A 25,289-nucleotide genomic window follows, 5' to 3' on the forward strand; every position below is an offset into this window, starting at 1 on the left:
CGTATTACAATGGAGTAGTGTGGCCGCCTGCATCCAGCGATGCAAAAGGTGCTTCTGATGGAGGAGGAATGACTTAGCACAGCCCAGATGCTAACTTGAAAGGGATTCAGTGGGATTATAGTTGGTGAAACATTTGCTGCTTTTCTTTCCTCTGAATCTGCATTAATCCAGTGGCCTAGGAGTTGTCTGCTTTGAAAGATACAGAAAATCAAAGTGTTACAGCAGTTAGATTTCTTTGCTTGCTGACTTAAACTGTATTTGTGCTATGAAATTTTAAAATAATCATCCTGTTCTACATAAACAGAGGGGCATTTCAAATGCAGGGTGGGTTTAAAATTATCTTCTATTTCTTTTTGCTTGGAAACATACAAAATATGACAACCTGAGCCCTAGCCCACCAAAGTCCGTGAGAGCCTTTCCCTTCTGTAGAACTGCCCTTCAGTCGGTCCCACGGTCGGGCAGCTCAGTGGCTCTTCCTCTACAGTAGGTACAATTGAACACATTCAGTACCCACCAGTACACCACAGGCATGACTTTTAGCTACAGCCCCAGTGAGCACACGGGTTGTTTCTTCCTCCTTTGTTCTAAATCCCTTATTTTCACAAGAGGTCTATGAGACTTGCAGGACAAGTATATCCAGGCAAGGTAAAAACCACCTACCCCCTCCTCTGCACACTCATGTTAGCAGGCACTTTAGCTCAAAATCAGCACTGTTCTACTTCGGCTTCTGGGCAGCAGCTGAGTTACATCCTTCCAAGCTGGACCGCAGGTGAAGCAATCGTATGTGCGTCTGCATTTATCCACACAGACCTAATGGTAATGGGTTAGATTCTTATCCACGTGCTTTTAATCACATTGAATAGTATCTTGTTTCAAAAGTCATCCTTTATGTTCAGTGGAGTTGCTTACTGTTCAGCATGAGTCAGAGTGGCCCTTAATGTTTCTGAAGTCTTTTGAGATCCATGGTGGAGACTAATTCAAACTATTATTATTTTGCTCTTACTTTAATTGGCTTAAGAAAGGGCTTCTATTCCAATCACAATTGTAGCACACTACTGAAACTCTGCAGAGGTTGGTAGGTTAGCTAACATATATTTTCTCAGTTGGATTCTTAGCATTAAAAGAAAATATCAGGGCTCCGTAAGATATGTCAGAGCTGCAAAAGAAATAGCACTGAGATTTTTAAAGAAGCAATTGGAATAAAACACAAAGTATGTAAAACATTTAAAGGAAAAAAAAAAATCCTTTCAATCCGGGATCCCAGTCATTAGTTCCATTGACTTTAAATGGAACCAAACCCTCTTCTTTAGCATTACCTATAGTAAAAGACTTACCTGTAGCAATGCATCCTACATTTTAATCCTGTTATTGTAATCACTGCCAGCATTTATCTCTCTCTTGCAGACTCCCAGTTTGAAGTTTTTCTAAGGAGCAGAATTTGGCTGCTTTTTTTCAACACAGTACTAGTTGGGAAATGTAGAATCCATCAGCACTTGCAGGGAGGCAATCTCCTTAACCCTTTGCCAAACCCAGTTCAAACCTGCAGAATATATAGCATTGTTTCTTCTTGGATGTTTGCATCCTAAAAACTGATTTTTCAATCACAGTGCTTCCTGTGAAGGGTATGCAATTCGTGCCGACAAATAAATGCATGTGGACATCCACTTTGTTATTGTGTAATGCTTCTGAAATGCTAGCAAAATTGTTCCTTCTAATTTAGGAAGTATTCTTTCTGCCAGACATTTTTTTACCAAGATTTATTCATTTATTTTTTTTTAGATTAAAAAGTATCATTAATAAATCCAATTGTAAAATGTTATAAAATGTGAAGCTCCAGTGGACTTTTAGAGTGTGCCTGTTCCATGAGTACAGGGCAGTAACATTCAGAAAGAGCATGTGTTTTTGCAGTAGGTTCAGCTGTAATGAGCCATTGTTTACATTGGAAATAAGGTCTGTTAGAGAATCGTGATACCTCTTTAATCTTACGAAAATAATAAGGTAGAGGAAAGCTTTAACATCTAGCCATTCATGAAATAAATATATGACCTAAATTCTTCCACAGGGTAACTCCACTGAAGTCAGCAGAGTTATGTTAAGGATAAGCTCAACCTGATGTATGGCTTCCTGCTTTCTTTAGCGATACACGTGTTTGTGTGTGTTTTTCAGAACAGAACTGAAATAGAAAGCTTTGTTGGAGCTAAGACTAGCAGTTATCAAGCAACACGAGTATTATGTATAAACTTGCATTTAAAGGAATAGCTTGCAGAATGAGACTCAGAATTAATGTATAAACAATGCACGTTTATTGTCTTAGCTAAAATGAAACAAAGGCAAATTCAATATTGCTATTTAAGGAGTCTTTTATGATTTTTAAATTATTTCCTTTTCTTATCTTTAACTGTTTCAGTAACGTATCAGAGAGGAGGAGAGGCCGTAAGCAGTGGAGGCAGGTAATTATGTGCTTTATTTTTAAAGCTATAAATTGTGTGCAACTAAATTTAAGGATGCTAGGAGTACAATTGTCCTTGTAAGTGATAGTAGAATAGTCAATTGCAGCGATATGTTTTAATTTATTATATTAACTTGTACATTTTGGCTGTATGTTTTTCTGTTGGGAAGGAGGATATATGGTTTGATTTTTTAGGTTGATTTCCAGAAAATGAGTCGTAATATTTCCAGCTTTGTTACCCTGTAAAAACTGCATCTCAAAAAATGAGCAGCAGAGGGAGCACTTAAACTTCAAAATAAAGACTGGTTTACCAGTTTATTAAGGGCGTAAAAGTAATTAAGTCGTGGCATTTATGAAGATTAAGAAATATAGCTGGTTCACAAATACTACAAAGAAAGAAAATGTTTATTGGAAAAAATTGCCAAAGACATAAACAGCCTATAAGGTGACTTTTTAAGAAAAAATCTTGCTATGAACGCAAAACAGTTAAAGCATCACTTTGGAAGAGACGGGGCAGTGAAGGAGGGGGAAACAGGTAGGTTTTAAATGTAAAGCCCCCCGCTTTGAGAACCTAGCCCATTTCAGATTGAGGATTTAACTAAAACACGTTTACTGGGTTTACGCTTAATGAATGGCAGGGGACAAAACAGTAATTTACATTTTACATTTCCTGTGTAGAGGTGGAGTTTTCTTCAGGAGGCAAAAAAACTGTTTTAGCACAAAGGCAGGTCACAGCAGTGTCACTTTAGTAGCACACCTTTTTTTTTTCTAGGTCACATTCAAGCATCTCAGTTAAAGATTTGGCGTGATGCTGAAATAAACTCTGAAATCTCAGAGAGCAGCTGGGCGATAAATTCCTATATCGATTCCTGTTTCACAAGTGGCATCTTGTGATTCCTAATTTGCAAGACCGTACAAAAATTTGGTAATGGTAAAGCTTAGGCATAAAATTAAACGTTCCCAGTCTAGTTGAGTGCTGTGCAGAGGCGAGGCTACTCTGCTGCTGCTGCTGCTGAACCTATTGCACATTAAGAGCAATTTCAGATATCTGTGTCCAGCTCTGTGCGCTGCTGTGTTGTCGTAGCCATAAAACCATGGAGGAAAACCTCTAGAACGGTTACCATGTGATTTTTTTGAATGGACAAATCTGTAAATCAACTGGGTTGCTGCCTTCACCCCAGGATAGTGAGAAAATAAGAGCGGACAGAGATGAACCCTCTCTTTCCCTGACAAGGATGTTCAAAAAGATACGCAGTTAACATCCTTTGTGTTCTTTGTGCCACTGTGCTTTCTCGCTCTTCCCATAGCACAAGCCAGACAAAGCACACTCACATAGACTCAGAGGACAGAAATGAACCCAGAAGCGTCTACATCGTATACAGTCATTTTGGTACTGCTAGTGAAGCAGCATCATTTTTTACTGTCCTAGTTTTAAGGATCAGTGCCACAATATAGCAGTATAATTAATTCAAGGTGTTAACATCCCTGCTTCTGTTGTTCACTTGCATATATACCATTTACAGAATGTATAATGTACTGTATTTTGTCAAATATGAAACATACTTCTGCAATATATATAAAAAAAGTGTTATTTTTACATATGAAACCTTTACTCTGATTTCCGAACTCAAGGTTTGCACTTCCTTAAATTGTATTTGCAATGTTTTGGAGGGGTTTAGCACTTTTGCCAAGTGCAGTTACGTGAGAGTGTTAAATCATTATTCAGAACTCAAAATGTCACAGCGATATATTTCAACATAATCCCCATGTCTATGATGTTGAAAAATGACCCGTTTCTCTGGCAGTCCCTTTTCTAGACGAGATTCAAGTAATGGTGGTTGTGGTGGATTGGGTCCAGCCAGCAGCTAGGCAGCCACACAGCCACTTGCTCTGCCTACCCCAGACCCAGTACAGTAATTCAAGGATTCAATGAATTTGCTGCAAGGGTTAAGGGTCTTTGGAAATTACAATCTCCAATCATGACCAGCCTACGGAGCTGTAGTGCAAACATCTCTTGCTTACAGTTCCACCTAAATGGCTCCAATTAATACAGTTTTCCCCTACTTATATACCTCACACCACATTTCTTACATGACAGCAGGTGTGAATGCAAAGTAAATTTTAGAAGCAAATTTAGGACCTTTAACTCTCTCTCCAAAAACCTAGGACACAGGTCTTGAACGTGCTGAAATATTCTGGAAGGCTTTGTCTCCTCCAAATGCCTTGAGGTGTACTTTCATTGTAAGAGCGGAGCGGTAGGGAAAAAAGCAGGGTATTTCAAATCAACTGGCCTCCTCACAGGACTACGTAGCAGTTCGTTTATTTCAGTTTCACAAAAAATGCTTGTTTAGTGTATGTGTATTGGCTGGTATATTAGCCTGACAGTAAGTCAAGCCTCATCACCTCCCATGGTAAATTGTCATATGACATATGCAGTACAGAAAGATATATGCATGTATGTGTATAGATCTCTTAAATGTCATTCTAAGGCTATGACTTAAGCCTGTGGCACTGACAGACTGTATCCCCCACAACTAACTGCATGCAGTTTGTAGTCTCGACTTGCGGTTTAAGAGGATTAGCATATTTTATTTTTGAAGAGCATCACATCTAATATTATGGAGACTAGTTTCTGCACTATTTCAAATGGGAAGTTGCTTGTTAAATCCTGTGATGAAGGAGACTGTGTTCCTTTTTTTATATATATTTTTATATATATATATGACAGTGGCTAAAATTATCTATTTTTAAAAGCACCTTGGTTTCAAAGGCAATTTTAAGTTGTTAGGGGGTGCTACTTACATGGGACTTTATAACATGCCATTGCATTGTTCGTGTGAAAACTGAAGAGGCTACAAAACATTCATCAGGGCATTTTTCGCGCTCACAAAAAAAATTCAGCAACTTGGAAACCAAGGAATGCTATTCTTTCTGCTGATGTCAGAAGCACACTTTTCCAAATGCAGCCAATATGCAGCATTGATGTCTGGATATTTTTAAAGGTGTTGAGTATTCCCGGATACTTTAAACTTGCTTAGGAGCTGCTGCTGTTCCACCCACATGAAGATTAAGCGAGTGGCTTTCTCATTAACAGAGCTGTATCGCACACTCAGTATGCTTAGTGAGATCCAAATGCTCCCAAGGGACAGAGGTTTCTCTAATCTGCTGTTCCCTTTGATCCTCTACAGTGGTACTATCACCAAGAATTTGGGAGTATTCACATTTAAACTCTGCTCTTATTTCCGCATATCCATCTCACTTCCATGTGTGAATTTTTTGTTTGTTTGACTTGCCAGTTTCCCCTTTTTTACCTTGCGTTCTTTAAGAAAGGGGGAAGGGGCAGAACAATAAAAATACAACCTTCACAGAAAAAAAAAGAAACCAACGAAAAAAAACCCCAAAGCCAAACCCAAAGTGACAGGTAAAGGTTGCACACCAGCATATACGTGTAGTTCAGCAAACTGAACTGATGCTGTCCTTGGCTGTTCACTTCAGAGTGTCTTAGCAAAGAACAGGTTATATAGGCGACCAGAAACCTTTAAATAATTGATTCAGGCTGTATTTTCCAACTCTCAAGCCTTTAAATTTGTGATATTATTTTGTAATATCTAACCTTTTGAGAAGAATATAATTGCAATGTGAAAATGCTTTTGTTTAATTTTTGAAATGACCAAGCTTTGTTTTTAAAGGCCAGGACTCCTAAACATCAGTGAACCGGCCACTCAGCCATGGCTAGCAGATACTTGGCCTAACACAGGGAACAATCACAATGACTGCTCCATCAACTGCTGCACCTCTGGCAACGGAAACAGTGATAGCAACCTTACGACGTACAGTCGACCAGGTTAGATATGTTTCTACCTTGCTAAGGAATCTTCTTTACAGAATATATACTTTTAATACCTGAGAGAGCATACAGGTTTGTTTGTGATTTTATTTCGAATGCATTTAGACTTAATATAGTTTCTCCTCTATGTCGTGATTATGCTTTTGGTCCCTTTTTTGATCCCTTTTTTCAGTCCCCTTTGGATAGTTGTAGTGAGACATAGGCTGAAGGAACCCCTGCAAAGTTCAGTGTTACCCAAAGTCACACTAAACTAATACGTTTCAGCATCTGAAAAAGGGCAGATAAGGTCATTTTTAGGTTGTTCTGTACATCCTTGTTGCGTGGCTGGAGGAGAAGTAGCAAAACGACACTAGTGAGATTTTCCTTCTGGTTTGGGTGTGATGGGAAGCAAGAAATAAAACATTGCTACAGTACTTGCAAGACAGTCAGTCTACTTTGGCACATTTAAAACCTCCCTTTGGGTGCCGTTCTGTACAAAATTGGAGAGCTGTTTTTCTGTTCAGGGTGTGTGGATAAAAAAGTTAACTTCACACTCTAAAAGCAATTATGAAATGTTAGGTTAAGTGGTAGTTCCCGGGAGTTTGGGCAGGACTCTGAGCGCTCTTGAAGAAAACCTGGTGAGTTCCATGGGAACACAGTTAGAAAATATGTCTGGAAGGGCTAATTTTTGCATGTTTTGTTATAAATGGACCTCAGTTTCCTTTCATTTTAACCCAGTTTGTGTTACTGGTGGGGAATGAAAGTGAGTCTTTTCCACTGCCAGCATCTTTAGGTGATTTTTGCTAGTAGCATTTCCCAGCGTTTCAAAGAGGGAGTAGATTACCTATAGTGAAGTTGCATACGTGCACAACAGCATTACCTCCTGTAATTAATGTGAAACTAGCCATAATGTGATGGTGGTAATTCATCTCCTGCAATTTGCTGTCTGACAATGACCAGTGCCAGGTGCTTCAGAGGAAGGTGAGAGATTTTAACATTAGAGAATTGTGTTTTACCGTGCCCGAGGATGTCATGTCCACAAATGTCTATGTAAAAAGACTTCTTATACAGAGACACTTTATTGTGGCAAGTATGGACATACCAAGGTCTAGTAACTGAAACTTAACAAATTCAGAAAAGGAAGAGAATGCACATTTTTGAGGGTTGTAAACTATTATAACATCTCGTCATGAGGTGCAGTGGATTCTTTCTTAATTTAGCTGTTATATTAAGCTTGGTTGTGTTGCAAAGTGATTCCTTCCTTTCAAGTAGAGTTTAGGAGCTTGAGGGTCAAACAGGATGTTCATAGTGGTTTCTTCTGTCCTGGAAAATCTGGCAAATATTCTTAATTATGTCAGCTTGGGCTTGGCTAAGGCTCTGAAGCAGCGGAGTTGGATATTCCCTCTATAGCTGTGAATATGCTAAGTAACTGTGCATTTTTAATTTCTTTTAAGTATAGTACTGTCTTCCAAGTCTACGGAATGGGAACAGGTTGTTCTAAAAGTAGATGCTATAAAAAAATCTAGTGGAATAAATCTTCTGTTATATAGGCAAACCGGTTTTGCTTAAGTGCTTTGTATGAGGAATTCGAATGCGTCTGTGTAAAAAAGTGCACCTACTGTACCTACTGCATATACTGTATCGATTATATTGCCCTACACACAAACCAGATGTCACTGAAAATGGAAGGAGGTAAAAAAGTATGCCATAAGTGACTCCACAAGGATATTATAGAAAAGCGTGAGGTCTTAGGAATGAAGAATATGCTGGATATATAATTGCCCAATATAATACAATAGACTTGGAAAGGCGGAAAGACTAGCATGGTTTCAGTAGGTGAGAGAAAAAGCAGAAATGAAAACATTTAAAAAGTAGAAATCAAGAAGTTGAAGAATGTGAAGCAATAAATGACAGCTCACATAAGAAAGAAAAATATATCAAACAGTAAAACCTTCAAAAAACACAAGCTGGGGGACATGAAATGTGCAATGATAAGCTGTATGTGGCATGTTGTGATACTGCTTCTTAATCACTGAAAATGTGGATCGGTGGTTTTCTTCCTAAAGTAGTATTTTATTTCTCTTTTTCAGTAAATATTTCTCAAAAAAGATGTGTGTATTAGGGAATACTTTTGAAATTGAACATCCTCTATATTTGGTAGTTATTTCATTATAGTATAATGGTCAAATTGTGAATTCTGTACTTAGCTTTTCTTGGCACCCTCTCCAGTAAGTTAATTGTGGCCACAGGTAATGGACTTCAGGTTTTGAATCAAACACATTAGCATAAATACCACATCTTTTAAAAGAGGAAAACTATTCCTGGTGATTGTTATGTAATTACTGATGCATTAATCAGCTGGCAAATGAGAATTTTTGCTTAATGATCATTGAATGCTGGTTTCACTCAGCCTTCTAACTGCCGACCCGCAGACTGTGCTACTCCATTCCATATTCTTCCGGTGAACTGGATATGGAGAGGAAAAAAAGTGTGTGGAGCTGCTGCCATGTAGCAGCAAGGGTACGGGGAAAGGCAGACACGCTGGTTCACACAGAAGTGGACAGAAAATCAGTACAAGTCTGATTTACCCTATGCAATAAGTGGTGATCTCATGATTCAATAACTATTAGAAGAATGAATTCATGCTGTCTATGTGATATATATTCAGCATACAGGACAATGGTATTACCATGATATTACTTATTTTGCAATATCCAAAGCAACTAATAATTAGCAAAAATTCCAGAGTGCTTTCCTGTCTTCTTGATTCAAACCAAACTATAAGACTGTACAAGGAAACAATGATCAAATAAAGTCTTGCTACTGGGTACTGAGTTACCTTTCGCATTGTACTGTTTCTCGTTAATTCTGTTATGTGTATTCATTTTTCAGTCTGCTTTATGAAAATCTGTTGTATCTCTTTTTCTTATCGCGACTACAAAAGAGTCTAAATGCTGTTCATTCTATATTGACATGAGATGACTGTCATGTTTAGTTTTTCACATTATTAGCCTTTGGTTGATTTTTCCTTTGAATGCAAAGTATTTTAATCACAGTTACGGATTGAATATCTACACTGCTTTGAGAATAATGTCTAAAAATGTAAATGTTTAGATGGCCACTGTAGAAAAAGCCCATCAAGGTAAGTCATTGTATATACAATTCGGAAGGTCTGGATTTACAGTGAATCAAAACAGTGAACTCTACTTTTGAAGCAGTAGCTTATAAGGTAAATAATATTCCGTAAATTATTTAGTTAATTACAATATCTCTGCTTCATGGATGCAAGCCATATAGTTATGCACTAAAACATTTTTAAAGGGAATTTCATTGAAAGTACAGTGTAAGCGAACAGAATGACCTTTTCTTTTTTCTTTCCTCTGTGGTTAGCCGATTGTATAGCAAATTACAACAATCAGCTGGACAACAAGCAAACAAACCTGATGTTGCCTGAGTCAACTGTATATGGTGACGTGGACCTCAGCAACAAAATGAATGAGATGAAAACCTTCAATAGTCCAAATCTAAAGGACGGAAGATTTGTCAGCCAGCCTGGGCAGCCCACTCCTTATGCCACCACTCAACTCATCCAGTCAAATATCAGCAATAATGTTAACAATGGCAGCGGGGATACGAATGAGAAACACTGGAAACCCTCTGTTCAGCAAAAGCAAGAGGTTGCACCCATACAGTACAACATTATGGAGCAAAACAAATTAAACAAAGGTGAAGAGCTTTTAGCTTGTTTCTCCTCTTTAGGCATCAGAAGATTTTTGACCTTCTGGTGCTGGGAGTCTAAAGCTTTCAGGTTCAGCAATTATAGACTTCTGTGGTGCTTTTAGACTTCACCCTCTTTAGGTTTAGAAATCCACAGTTAGCAGTGTCGGAAAGTTAATTAGCACCACAATAACCTTCAGATATTGAATTTATTATAAGAAATAACAAGCTGTATCTTCAGAAAAGAGTTAAATAAAATACGTTTCCTATGGATTTGCGATTAATTTAAATTTAACAGTAGTTAAGGGATTGGTTAGGACAGAGGCCAGATATTTTATTCATAAGCCAGATGCATGGTAGTCACATTATACTCTACCTTAAATTTTAAATAGGTCAACCCACTCTTCCCAGTCGTGGATGGAGACTAATTAAATCTACATGTTCATGTAAACGAATGAAATTCTGCATATCAAACTCTGTAAAATTGTATTGTGTTGTACACTGGGGACACAAGTGGAGCAATCCAATTCATTTTAGACTTGTTCCTAGCAAGCCTTCGATTCACATATTGAGGGGCAATGCTACCACACACAGTTTTGGAAACTAAATTCCTTTGTTACCCTGACTGAAGTCTGTGGATCCAGAAGCTAAAAATAAATTGATTTCAGTGTTAACGGGAAACATCAGAATGTACTTTTGTGGCCTTGAGGGCATGTTTCTTTAATATAATGTGTGGGAGTTGGAAGAAATAGGTATGTGATTTCTTGCTAGTCCTCCAGGCTACCATGCAACCTCTTTTAATAACCTGATTTGCAAAACAGTATCCCTAGGAACTGGACCCATTCTAACTTGGAACTTTTTGCATGGATTGTTGTAACTCAAGTGATCGCGTAGTGCTAAGTTATCCAGTAAAAAGATACGTTTCATTACAGGAATGTTGATTTCTCTACTGGACCCATCTACTCACAGAGGAGTTCAAAGGGCAATATAAAATATGACACCTTCCCTTGACATAAACATGTCAAAAGAAAATTCAATTTTTGTAGCTCCTTCCTAGAGGGTGAAAGCTGTATTTTTTTGTAATTATGTTTTCTTTCATGAACTGTGTATTACATATCTGTTTTGGAATTAAAACATGTTTGATTTTTATGCCCTGGAAGATACTGCATCTTTCAAACTGTGTATATTACAGCTGCGTATTCTCTAGCATATTGTAGTGTGGAAAGGCCCCCTTAAAGCATTGTCTGCTGACAGTCATATATACATATTTCAGAGTGTTGATTTACTGTTTATCCTCTGTGTAAACATATGCGGTATGTAGGGCTTCAGCGTGGTCTCTGGAATGCAACTAGGCTGAGAAACTATTACAGAATACACTCTGGTGTGGAATTTATCATTTTGCTCTTTTTCCCATGCTTACATTATCACAAACATTTCTGCAGCAGATGGGGACTGATTCTTAGTTTTGTTTATTTTTGTTTTGATTTGCTGTTTTATGAGTCACTATTCTGATCTTGGTTTTCTCATTTCCTAAGTCAAAACCATCTTGCTGATGATTATACCTATAGCTTTTGTGATAGGAAATAACCATTTTGATGAGTTACATGCTGTGCTTCATTGTTACTACTTTATGTCCAGTGGTTCTGTTTATGACGCAGTTTTATTTGCTGTATGAAGAGTAACTCAGCTGCTTTCTGTTCTCTATAAATTATTATTCCTTTTTGGCATGAGAGTACTGTTTTGTCAGATGAGTATTTTACTTCTGATAAAGTTTTACAGATCTGGTTGCCAAATCTAGATTTAAAAGTAACATACGTATATCAAGTGCTTTGGAACTGGAGAAGGAAGTTACGGTAATAGCCATTAGCGAAAAAAGGCCCTGCCTGTAGCTAGAACCTGCATGACCCGATATAAATAGAAATCTCCTTGGAGCCAGCAGGCATTAAACAAAGACCTCTTCTGTTGTAAACCCAATTCGGTGGAGCTGCATTGTTGCTACGGCAGATCATTCAGCCCTTGTACTACTGGACTGACTCCTACGTGGGTTCGTCACCTCTGAAATATAAAAAGTAGTTACCGTAGTCCACTGGCTGCCCTGCATGCGTAAATTAAGCAGAGACCATGGAAAATCAATCAAGGTGACAGTCTATTCGCATGCAAAATGCTCACACAGGTCGTGTATATATCCATTGAGACTTAATCGTTGGCAGAGAGCAATGTGACAATGCTGTGCATAGGATTTCATTTTTGCTGTGGAGCTACTAAATTCTCGTGATTTTCGTTACACTTACAATTAGAAACAAGATAAAAATAAAATATGATTGTAGGATGATTTTCCTTTCAAAAAATGAGTTTATTTATTTCTCACTATGTTGGGGAGATCTTATTTTGTGTTATAAAGCAGGTATATAAAAGTAGATGTGTTTCTGAAGGGTGGCATTAACTATACTATTAAACTTGCAGATTACCGGGTAAATGACAACATTGCTCCAACTATTCCCTACAACCAGTCATATGACCAGAATACAGGTGGATCCTACAACAGCTCGGACAGAGGCAGTAGTACATCTGGTGAGTAATCTACAGCATTTACCAAGCCTTAGGGTTTTTTGGTGTTTGGATGCTCTAGTCGTAGTTAGCACTAGTTACTGGACTTGCAGAAGGGATGGGGAGGAACCCACTGACAATAATACAGCACAGGGATGTTAGAATAAAAACTGGCCCAATAGGAGCCTGTATTTCTGTTGCATCTTCATGGCTGCTTAGTGCCATCTAAATGTCAATTAAGTAATTGATTGTCCAAAATTGTGAAAGTCATGAAATCGATTAGAATTTGAACTTCCTAATATTGATGCCCTACTGGTTAATATTATGGTCTCCAGATGGACAAGTCACAGAAATTCCTTTTCAGCTATGTCCTGCCCACCCCCCCACCCAAAAAAAAAAAAAAAGTATTATCTTCTTGGTACTTTACTGACTTCTTTTCCATCTTTTGGGTCTACTCACCCCAAACAACCTGATTCATGAATGGGCTCAAGACACAAGAACATTTGAGTGACACCTAACAGAACTGCTTTAAGAAATTTTTCATTTTTTAAACTAAACCCATTGAGTAAAAAAGCATGCATGCATAAATATAATTTTTACAGATTTCAGTGGCTATATGTCAAAACCACTCCTGCACATCTTTCAAATGTAGTCAATAGATAACAGAAGTTAAATTTTCTCATCAGCATCTCCTGTGCAAAATATCTAAACATCCTTTGTAAAAATCTTGAAGTAAGGCAGCTTTTCGTGCCGAAGAATGCTGACCAGGGCCCTGAAATTGCACTCAGTGCTTTGGAACCACAGAATATGGCTTAATTCAAAAGTTATTGCTTCTCATATTGGTACAACCTGTTCCCTTTCAGCTATGATTTCTGTAGAGGTGTGTGAAGTCTTCGCAGCTAAACCAGAAACTACACACAGGCTTTCCTATAGGTCTGACACTTAGCCTATGTTTATTTAGATCAAGCCAATTACAGGATGAGTTATGGTCACAGTCACCATCTCCCTGGACTTTACATCTTCTAATCAAGACTGAGGCTTTTGTTTTCACCTTGTGTTCTGCTGTTGCCTTTGCTAGCCTAGTTGCCTTAGTCCTAACTTGCACTCGATTTTAACTGAGATGACTGAGGCACAGCAGAGGCATGAACATGTAGGTGAGTCTGCTGTGCCTTTGGGTGACCTGAATTCTCAGTGGCTGGGGTAAGGTAAGCATGGCTCCTGATTCTCCCAACTGCTCAGGAGTGTTTGTCTGGGAGCCAGCCTTTTGCCCACTCCCAGGTCGACAACATCGGGATGTGGTGCTGAGCCTGTGCTCAAAGATGTTAAGACCTGAAATTCAGCATGAAACATTTCGAGGGTATGAACCTATCCAAATTAAAAATGGGAAGGTGGCATTCTCCATGCTGACACCTATTATGGTTATTCATAACGCTAAAAATTTATAGTCCTATACCAAGGACTCCAGCAGGAATGAAGCAAGGTGACCAGAGTAATAAATTAATTGTGCTGAACCTCATATATATCGTGGTGCTCAGGGTGGAGAAGGAAAATGATGGTCGCCTTGGGATAGCTGAGGTCTTGCTTGACATACTGAGATACCAGAAAAAATAGTTGTACATAGCTAAAACATACTTTTATCTGGCAGCTAATGTAGGACAATAATGAGCAGAGTTACTGCCCATAAGAATGGAAAATCTGAGACAGCAGAAGAGAAAAAAACAAGCTTCCTAAATCTCACTGCAACATATTTAATCAAGCGTGTAAGGCTCAACTTTGGCAATATAAAACCATGCTTCGGTTGAAGAGAGAAATGCAAAGGATTCTAAAACATGCTCAAAAATACGGTGATTTTATCTACAATTAAAGAAGTAACAATAACAAAGCAGGATAAAAATGTATACTGAGGAACAATGGTAGAGTCAATTCTGATCATAGCCATATCCCAAGTTAAAATTCAAGACCACCTGAATAATTAGTCTTATTCAAAGTTATTGGAACTGTTAAAGCTGCATTGTTCTATTATGAGCTATAATTTCCAGTAATAGTAGTTGAAAACATTTGTGCCATACTTCATTGATCTTCTTTCTTCTTTTTTCTGTTATTTTAGTTCTTCTAGCAATTATTTTCAACTGCACCTGCCATTTAGACTAAAACTAGTAATTTCATTGTGCCTAAAACGTTTCAGTGGACAAGTACAAATTACATATATTCAGTGACTTAATGCAACAGTGGAACTTTAATAGATCATATCTGTATCATATTGTATTTAGGTTCCAGCAATTAAATAGTATAAAGGCACTTTAGAAAATATGTCTACAGCTCATTTGTTTTAGATGATAATCTATAATGTAATTAATAGAAGTAGGAAGCTCACTGTTAATGACATTGCTTGTAAAATTCATTTATGGTTTTATCGCATTTTGGCTATTTATTAACAATTCAAGTTTTGTATCCCATGTGCTTTTTCCATGCTATGTAAAGTTTCTGGTTAAATTCAACTGCTTTAAAATGTAGAGTAATTCTACACAGAAGCTACAATTACAAATTGGTGTAAAAAGGAGGAATGCCAGTTTATTCCAGCTCAGCACAACGGTCTATTTCCAGAGAATTCAAGAGGATCTGGGAGGGACTACAGTTATTTTGTTTTTCAAAGCGTAGTGGTGAGGAGATGCTTAAAAGCATTGCAAGTAAGTATTGGGTTTTTTTTCATAGGGAGTCAAGGGCACAAGAAGGGTGCTCGAACCCCAAAGGCTCCCAAGCAAGCTGGCATGAACTGGGCAGATCTTCTTCCACCCCCTCCAGCACATCCACCTCCCCATAGCAATAGTGAAGATTACAGTCTTTCAGTGGATGAAAGGTAAGAAAGATGAATACATCATCCATTTCTCACTTTAATCACTAGTTAATTGAACTGTAATTTGTCCTACAAGCTGGCAGTGAGACCTTCCTTCAGTGCTGTTCTTCAGTTGGTGCTCCTCAACTAGCTGTAGTGCAGCTATTTAGAGAGATCACCTACTGACAGTGGTGTGCATCCACTCAGTATATCCTTACTAAGCTGTTTTCAAGAGCACATGTAGTAATGACTTTTTTCTGGGCTATTTATGCGTGTATCAGATATGCTAATTACACAGTAAAAAATTAAGTCCTTATTTTCTTAAAAAATTAATTTTAGCTATGACCAAGAAATTCCTTGTCCTGTCCCACCTGCAAGGATGTATCTGCAGCAGGATGAGCTAGAAGAAGAGGAAGAAGATGAGCGAGGTCCTACTCCACCTGTCCGAGGAGCAGCTTCCTCTCCAGCCGCTGTCTCCTATAGCCATCAGTCAACTGCCACTCTCACCCCCTCTCCCCAGGAAGAACTCCAGCCCATGTTACAGGACTGTCAGGAGGATCTGGGACACATACAACACCAACCTGACCGGAGGTGTGTCAATGCAAACGTAGCAAAAGACATCTGACAATAGTCATCCTGGCCCCACTGAAAATTCCTGTTGAATTCAGTGAGGCCAAGATTTTCCCCATGATATTTATTCTGTTAATATTTAATTTCTAATCCAGGATGCTATAACTATTTGTAACCTAAGAAATAAGTAATTAAGTTGCTTTATTATTATACCGTGGAAAGAAATGCAGTATATCACTTTACGGTATGTACGATGCTGACAAAAGTTAAATTCACAGTCATTGGGATATTAAAGTGGTATCGTTAACACAGCTTACCATATAATTACAGTTCCATTGTTTCCAATAGATTTACTGCATTATTACCATAAAATAGCATGCATTATTTCACAGTAACTGTGCAATTAACTTGTCACCAATATGTATGAATATATATAAATATATAATTTATATAACCTATAGATTTTCCTCTTCTCATAAATCCTAATAGAGGAAATTATTGCTTGCAAAATTTTCTTAACATTTCCACCTACCCTTATTTAAAGGAATGACCAACATTAATAAAGATAGATATTTGTTATGGGGAAATTTTGTTTCTTCTCGGAGTTGCTTTTAGTACAAACTATTTTGCATATACACTCTCACAGCTCCTCTTTCATAGAACAGTGAATTCTGAATGAGGCTTTTTATGTATGATGCTTACGTGTCTTACTTTTTGTTAAGAAGGCACAGCTTTTTCCATCCCAAATTATATTTCTTTTATTATTTTTTTTCCTCAGTGGTTTGCAGATATTGTTTATTACCACAAATATACAATCTTACCTGCAACATTCTAGTCATACTTTCTATTTTTATTGAAATGCAGGCCTATTATGATGAAATGAATTTGATCTTGACGGCTAGACTGTAGAACTTTGATTTTATTAATGTAGTTTACTGGACATTTATGGATGCATTTTCCGGAATGTTTTTTGAAAAGTTAGTTCATTTTTATGTTTCCCTTTTTTAAGTAATCAGTAGTTGTTAATCTTTTTTTTTTTAAAGGGCCTATATCTGCTTTTGCTTTTCTTCCCCACTTCTACTTGATCTGCCTTGTTTTGTTTTCTTTGTTCTTTACGGTAACAGTTCTTGTACTCTGTATCTTTTTCTCTTCATCTATCTTCATGATCCTTTACACTCTTTTTATTAGTAGTTGGTTAATAATTTTTTTCCTGTAATTTCCATTGGCCCTGCTATGTCAAGGCACAGAAGTGTTCATTTTAATTACTTAAGTTTTATGGCTTATTTAGAGGTTAAACTAGCTGGACACTAATGGAAAAGGGAAATACTAAGTGAGCGATGTGTTGTGAGTGACTTTCCAGAACCTCAGCTACCATGTTCTGGAGAGTGGGAGGTGCGTACTGACATACAGAATGGAGTAGACATTGGAACAGATGTATGAAAACATGCACAACCAGCCAGCAACTGCCTGGAAAGCAGAAGGTTTGCTCAACACAAAGACTCCTGGCTAGTCACCATAAATGTCATCAAAAGTAGTAGCAGAAGTATCTGGAAGGACGTTCCAATTTAAGCTCCTAGGGCGTCCACCTTACTCATTGAGTGGACTGAAAAAATAAAATGTTTTTTATTTTGTTCTTCCTACAATGATTAAGTCTAGCTTTGCTGAAGGTCTTAGAACTGTTAGTGACTACATTTGTCTATTTTATCTTCCTTTTTCAAACATTATTTCTTTTCTTTTTTGGTACATCCATCTCATCAGTTAAAAAAGATTCACAGAATTCTATTTACTTCATTTGTAAAGCTTGTCTGACTACCTTTTCCATCTAACACCATTGATATGACCCATGGCATTGCTATTTAGGAGTTAGATGTACTGTGCTCAACAGCTGTAGCCCATTCTGGAAGGGGAGTTTCTGTTTGGAATATGGTGTGACAGTAGTTTCCAATTAAGAATACATTTTGAGTGGCATTTATCTGTATTGTTTTTGGGGGGGGGGGGTTGTAAATGGTGGGTTTTTAGTGAAAATAATGTTTAAAATTCTATTTATCATACTTTTTATTAGCTTTACTTGTAGTTGTGCTGAATATTATCTCAGTTTCCAATCCGAACCAGGCATCTAGAATATGATTCTGGTGGTGATGGTGTACTGTAATATTTCTGTGTTCAGTCAGCTTGCTAGAAGTATAGCAAAATGAAATACAAATCTGTGCTCTGGAAGAGCGAGCAAGCAAGCAGAGAAAAAAAGAAAGATTTGGTGAGATAGCAGATGATGTCAATGTTAAAGCAAGAGCTGAGATAGGAGACAATGTCACTGTTACAGCGAGAACCACTGCATCAGATAAAGTGAATGAAGTATTGTTAATTCTGTATGCCCATGAATCAGCTGCTCTCAATTAGCTTATGCTTAAAGGTTGTCAGACCAGCTGTATTTTCAAGAACTGTAGCGTATTTTGTAACCAGTTGCCTGTCTCCTAATACCAAAACCTAGAGAATATGAAGACTGGCAAACATATTACAAGGACAGTTGTCAGAGGAGCTTTAAATTAAGGCAGTAAAACCTTATTGGGCAAGGTCTCTGGTCAAAGTCAGGTATAGGTTCCCATGCAGCAATGGCTTCTGGGATTTGGGGGGAGGGAAGGTTATTAAATGATTATTGGGTATATATCCCTAACTGACCTTTGCTTTGATCTAATGATACCTGATACTTTGTCTCTTTAAGCTGGAGACACCATTACTGATGATTTAACTTCAAAATAAATTAACCCATGCATCTGTATGCATTTTGGTATCCTTGAGACCTAGAACTAATATTACAGTAGGGAATTCTTTCTTTATATTATCACCTAGGCCAATGTAAAAAATAATTAAATTACAGTATCTCTTTTCATATCCTTCTGAATCACTGGGGTGGGAGGAAGGAAGATAATGCTTTTGGAGCAATCTGTTTGGATAGAGGCATCTGTTGACATCGATAATTTCCAGCTACTGGAGCAATATACAGATGCTTCTTTTGTTCATACTCCCAAGGGTGCACAAATAATTTTTTTAAATAGTCACATGAACTGTAACCACCTCTTTGCCTAGCTGTACATGTGCTGGTTTAGGAAAAATTAACAGCTTTTTGCAAAATAAGGCAATTTTCATTAAAAACAGTGATAAAGGAACCATATTAAAAAATCAGATTTCTTTGTGGTAGATTTCCAACTACATAGCTGTCAGTCAGTTCTGATTTACAGCAAAAATAAAAACTAAAAAAAAGCAACCAACCATGAACCTTTCAGATATGAATTATGTTGATTTAAAAAGGCAAGTCAAGCTTGTTGGGAAACAGATATTTTCATCAATCTGTTATTTTCTCTGACTGTGTTATGTGACTTCAACTCTTCTTACCCTTGTATTTTTATGCAGACGTCAACCTGTGAGTCCTCCACCCCCTCCAAGGCCTATCTCCCCACCACATACCTATGGATATATCTCAGGGCCCTTGGTCTCTGATATGGATACTGACGCCCCAGAAGAGGAAGAGGATGAGGCAGACATAGAGGTTGCCAAGATGCAGAACAGAAGGCTCCTTTTGCGAGGCCTTGAGCAGACACCTGCCTCCAGCGTTGGGGATTTGGAGAGCTCTGTAACAGGGTCCATGATCAATGGCTGGGGTTCAGCCTCCGAAGAAGATAACATCTCAAGCGGGCGGTCTAGCGTTAGCTCTTCAGATGGGTCATTTTTTACCGATGCAGATTTTGCACAGGCTGTTGCAGCAGCTGCAGAATACGCTGGCCTGAAAGTAGCCAGGCGTCAAATGCAGGATGCAGCAGGAGGTGAGTTTGTCCTTTGTTTGATGGGAGAAGAAAAAAAGATGGCCATTGTGAAATGTATTTATCCACAGCTGCTTCCTGGATTATTCTTGTCCTTACAATGTTTAGAAATTCAGGAGTGAGGGTCAATGTACGCTAGTGGAAGAGTCAGAAAAGGAGTTTTGGTTAAACAGATAAAAAAAATTGGTGCTCTACACTGTTTTTCATAAGTAGTTCCTAGTTTTTTTGTCTCATTGATTATTGCCAAACCTCAGCCCTGCTGGTGGATTTCCACACAGCATTTAATCAGGGAGCGGGGGGGGGGAAGGATTACAGAATTGTATTCTTTTCTTAGTATAAGGCTCACAGTGTTTTCAGTCACTCTTCATGAGAGATCTAATCCCTCTGTATTGAAATGTCCAAATAAATAGTAAACCTTTAGAGTCATATTTGCCCTGGATTTGAAAAAATATTGTAATGTATTTGTTTTCCATTCTATATTTTGTTGTTACCTTTTGAAGACCGCTGTTCACGCTCTTACTGCTGTATTATTGAGAGGAACTGGGTTTGTGTTGAATACGTAATTTGAGAGCTGTTATTGGTTGCAGTTTAGAATATAGATTATGAATATGCAGCATGGCCTTATGCATATGTTTCTTACTTTTTTTTCTCGTGAATCACCACTGGACATATGAAATATGCTAAAATGTTTAGTGTTTTACGACATACTGGTTACTAGTAACACTGGGTGTATACAGGTAGTCGGTCACCTGCTCAGTAACTAGGCCCAATGGATATTGTATATAGTTCAGCTAAGAGAGAAGAATACCACAGTGTAGGATGCAGGTTTTAAGCAGATCCATGAATGTTTTGCCAATCAATCCTATTAAACTGCCAAACCTGGAGAAGAGGTACTCTGTCTCAACTGTGTCCACCCTGACTCCACTGATTTGCAGCCTTCCTCCCATTTCTGATATCCTCTCCCAGTTAACAGTCCTTTGTTTCAGTTCAACACAGCTGTTCATCATGAAGAGTGAGAGGGGAGGTAATTTAGTAATTCTGGATGAAATCCTGGCCGATTGAAGTAGGTGGCAAAACTCCCATTCGTACCCACAGGACCAGGATTTTATCCATTTTCTACATATACATTCATATAAATTTTTGTGTCTATCTGTGTGTAAATTTATATATTTAGAAAAGATGTTTTTACATCCTGTTCCTATTACAGGTAAATAATTTTACAACAGTCAAGTTCATGTTATGCAGTCATTTTTATGTATTTATGTTACCCGTACCTGACTGCACAGCCTAAAAATGTGACGCTTCTTATCAGCGATTAAGCTGTGATAAAATCCCAGTCGTACATCCCTGACGCACTCCTGGTAATTCACTCAAAGAGATGGAGAGGCCATCTGTACCCGAGACCTGCTATGGCATGGGTGGCCTCGTGCCGCCTGAGTTAGGGGAGATGAAAACCCTTCTGAAAGTGAAATGTTTTGTTGTTTCTGGAAGGCAAGAAGCCTGCCCGTGCCTAAGTGCCAATAGTGTTCAGCTTCCTGGGGCAGGAGCTACCAGCTACCGTCCAGTTGGATAATTTCTGTGCAACTAAGCCAGCCTGTCTACTGATAGGATACCAAATGCTTCGATTTAGTTACGGCTCTCTCTAAAACTGATTACAGGAAGGATGAGTTTTATCACTGTTCCAACAGTGCATTTTCAGGTTTTGTATAGCTAGGTCATTCTGATGTGAGAAAAGAGAAAGTGTGAAACGTCTCATTTTAGATAAAAAAAATAATAGCTATTGTTCTGTAACAATTTCCAGGCCGTAGACATTTTCATGCATCACACTGTCCTAGACCCACCAGCCCCGTGTCTACCGACAGCAACATGAGTGCTGTTGTAATACAGAAGGTCCGACCTGCCAAAAAGCAAAAACACCAGCCAGGACATCTGCGCAGAGAAGTCTACACAGATGGTGAGTCCACTGAAACGGGTGAAAACGTCAGTGAACCTTTCTAAATATGCATTCAGTGTGTGTGTGTGAAATTTTTCCACAGAGATAACATTATGTTTCAGAATTCGGTGATTTGTGTTTCCTGTTGCTAAACACACTGAACAGATTAATCATTTTAAATGCCAGAGTTCCTTAATACTGTACATTGATGCTGCCACTCCAGAGCCTTGCACCTGTTTTCTGTAGTGTCCTAATCGGCTAATTACTGTCATTATTTAAGAGCCCAGATAGCATAAATAGTACAGTCATTGAGAATAATGTGTGGTTAGGATTGAAGTCTTCGTTCACATGACTGACTATTAAAACCTTCAGAACGTCTCTGTTCCTGGAAAAAAAACAATTTGCCATTCAAATGGTGGGCAGCACAAATCAATGAATTTTAATCCTGACCACAGCATTGTTGCAAGCGGTTACTTTGTGAGTAAAAGCAAAATCTAATCATCTTCTTTCGTGCCTTCACACACAATATCAACTCTTGCTGAAAAGGTAGTGCTTGTATTCCCTTGGGAGTGTAGGAGGATAATGCAAACATTGTGATGTTGTCTAGAGAGAGCCTTTAATGAAAATGCCTCAGGTGGTGCAGCTTTTATTAAAGCGCTACCTTCCAGTTTTATAAAACAACCCACAGGCTTTGTTGGAAATTCATGTAAGATAAATTCTCCAAGACTTAACCTGTCTTGTCAAGTTTGCTAAATTTGCTAACAGATGAGGGGAAAGAAAGGCATCGTTCCCTACCTCCTGGTTCTCCACAACAACAATCTGATTAGGACTTTCATTACCAGTTTGAAATTTTTCAAAGAGGGGCATCATTTGCCATTATCATATGAAAGCCTAATATTATAGATCCTTATCCAAGGTTACAAGAAGGGAGTTTTGAGCCACTTCTCCCTATGATTCCTGCCACTTGACAAAAAAATTTAATACAAAGCTCACAGCACGATGAGCAGAAGTAATTTAGCAATGAGTGGTTGTCCGTGCTATTATCTGTACTTTATTCTGAGTATTTTCGCTCACTAGCATCTATCTGATATTAGGCTGCATTAAATACTGGCATGACACAGTGCACCTGGGCCTCTTGGCTTATGCCCAGGCCCCTTCTGTCAGTGAAACTGAGCTGTTGGAATATTATCTGATTTCAAGAGGTTATTACAGTGGTTTTGTGCATGTTTGCTTCTGTGAAAGGACAACACAAGGTGTAAATCCCAAAACCGTACCAGAAACGTTATGTTTCTGAGACCCTTGTAATGGCATTTTGCAAGATTTTATGGACATTTTATCAGCTTTTATTCTCTTGAAGGGAATGCTCTTAACTGAGTAATTGGCTGAGCATCAAGCCTCGATACAAACACAACAGCTAGGACATCAGAAATAAAATCTGAAAGGGAGTTTTATGTGGCCATTTTCTTCTAACACAGGAATAAATAAGAGGTGGGCCAGTATTTGATGACAGGCTTTTGTGAAAGTAATTATACAAAGTTAAATCATAGAGCATTGTGGTTAGATATTGCAATAGATTTGACAATCATGATCGATATTTGTTTTGTGTTATATAGCACCTGCTTACTTCAGCATATTTTCTAATTAGGTAAGAATTTCTGCTAACCTGTTTAGTGTGCAATACAGTATGGTCATTCAGGGAAAAGCAAATTACTTCTTTAATTTCTGCAGAACTAATAAAACCCAGTTCAAAGGTTGAAGGGCTTGTTTGGTTTAGACTTTTTAATTATTTTTTGTTTCTCCTCAATCCATTTACATAAGCATATTTGGAACCTTACTGAAGATTCTAACCATTCGTTTTAATAGCCACATCTAATATATTGTCCCTTCAGAATTATCTATAAAATAACATTTAGTAATTGTTTTCCTTAAGTGGAGAAAAGTGATGTGGAGACGTGAATGAAACATATAAGCACAATTGACCTTTCCCAGATATGTTTAGGTTTTTCTATTGGCTTGATGTTACACTGTTGCTTATCTTTTTTATAAAGGAGTGCCTGATACAAAGATTTTTTTTTTCTTTTCTCTTAGTGGGCAAACATACGTGTGTTTGCAGTAGAGCAAAGCAGATATTCTGAACTTAAGCATTTATTGGTGGCAAGAAGCATTGAATAAATACTAAAAAGAGAAAAATACATTGCTGCATTACTTCCTCAGCCTTTAAAATGGAATTTCACATATAGAGAATTTTCTATTCCCCAGTTACCTGAATCAGTATTTGCTAGCAGTTTCATGAAATACCACTGTCATGAAGAATTTACATGATTGGCTGACAGAAAAGATGTATAAATAAATTAAGTCTTTGCATAAATGGTTGAAAATGCCCAGAGTATTATCAACAGCAATATATGTAAGTCTTAAAAAAATTATGTATTTATTTTTCTTTATACAGCAAGATTTCTGCAAGTGTGTTCGTTACTGACGTAGCAGTAAAAGGTCTACTATTGCCCTTTTTTAAATAAGGGACAGTGTTCTGTGATCTACTCTGCATTGTATAAGTAGTAACAATCTTGTATTTTCTGCTAGCATTAGTTCAAATCAGTTTCTACTTTATGTGGAATGGGATTTCAGCTCAGTTGTTTTGTTCCTTGACAGTCATCCAGGCAGTGAAATGTTCTCCATATTTGTTGCTAAAAATCTTTGCTCGGTAGGTGGTAAGGATTAAAATGTATGAATTTTTAATTGCTCTTCATCTAGCCTTTTAGAGAGTTAACTACTAAGAGTGCATCACAAGAACCAACTAACAGATGTATCCTCCTTCTCAACCTTGCCTGACCTACTTACATATTTAATTTAAGAAACCGAATTTTAAAAGAATATTTTTGTCTTTTCTAAAATTATATATATGATACTCTCTTCTGAACTGTCTTGAATTGATTTATTAGTAGCTACAAGCCCTCAGAATTGTAAGCATTTAGATAAAAAGGATAAAATTGCTTTGCTATTGCTTCGATTCAGTAGGTCTTTCAATACAAATTACGCCATTGACAGTTAACACGAGATTTTAAATCCTGATTCTTTTTTTAAAAATACTAATGTTTTCACAACTATCTGGTTGAGACTGTAACTGAGTTATTTAGCTGTGTTATCCATGACATGATGTTAGGGCAGCTGAATTCTTACAAAAGGCAGTTGAAATCTGCCAAATATTTCCCTTAATTTTCACTTTGACATGTTAAGCCATTATGCATGCTGGCATCATTTGTACTTTTGTCTCCCTCTACCTGTGCAGTACAAAAAAGTCTATTCTGCACAAATTTCAAGCAAGGTAAAAACTAAGTAGGAACGTGTTTCTTACCTCGGCTAAAACCCAGCTTGTTATTGAATTATAACAATTTTCAGATACCTGCTCTCTTTGCAGTCCTTACTTTTGATCCCATTGTGAGATATTTTGTAAGTGTTGATTTTGTTATTGAGGGAGTTTTTGTGGAGTAAAAATTGTCTTGATAAAAGCATTATGTAAATATACATACAGGCAAAAAAAGCCCCTATAACCCAACAACCTACTGCTTTTATACATCGTATTGGATTTTGCTGTATCT

The 25,289-nt window shown here is 37.7% G+C and overlaps 1 protein-coding gene across 6 annotated transcripts in view; it reads left to right on the forward strand.

Annotated features, from left to right (window-relative positions):
• The window catches only part of ROBO1 (roundabout guidance receptor 1), a 537,087-nt gene that overhangs the window by 503,484 nt on the left and 8,314 nt on the right, over window positions 1-25,289 (forward strand). For 4 of the 6 annotated variants that reach the window (XM_074599365.1, XM_074599346.1, XM_074599352.1 and 1 more), the window contains 8 exons: window positions 2,408-2,450; window positions 6,139-6,293; window positions 9,666-10,001; window positions 12,456-12,563; window positions 15,252-15,396; window positions 15,712-15,963; window positions 19,351-19,760; window positions 21,559-21,711. In XM_074599365.1, the coding sequence (XP_074455466.1) occupies window positions 2,408-2,450; window positions 6,139-6,293; window positions 9,666-10,001; window positions 12,456-12,563; window positions 15,252-15,396; window positions 15,712-15,963; window positions 19,351-19,760; window positions 21,559-21,711 (1,602 nt within the window). The remainder of the gene's footprint in view (window positions 1-2,407; window positions 2,451-6,138; window positions 6,294-9,665; window positions 10,002-12,455; window positions 12,564-15,251; window positions 15,397-15,711; window positions 15,964-19,350; window positions 19,761-21,558; window positions 21,712-25,289) is intronic. The other 2 variants (XM_074599356.1, XM_074599386.1) reach the window with 2 other exon arrangements.

Source organism: Larus michahellis, chromosome 1 (genome assembly GCF_964199755.1).
Source record: "Larus michahellis chromosome 1, bLarMic1.1, whole genome shotgun sequence".
NCBI lineage: Eukaryota > Metazoa > Chordata > Aves > Charadriiformes > Laridae > Larus > Larus michahellis.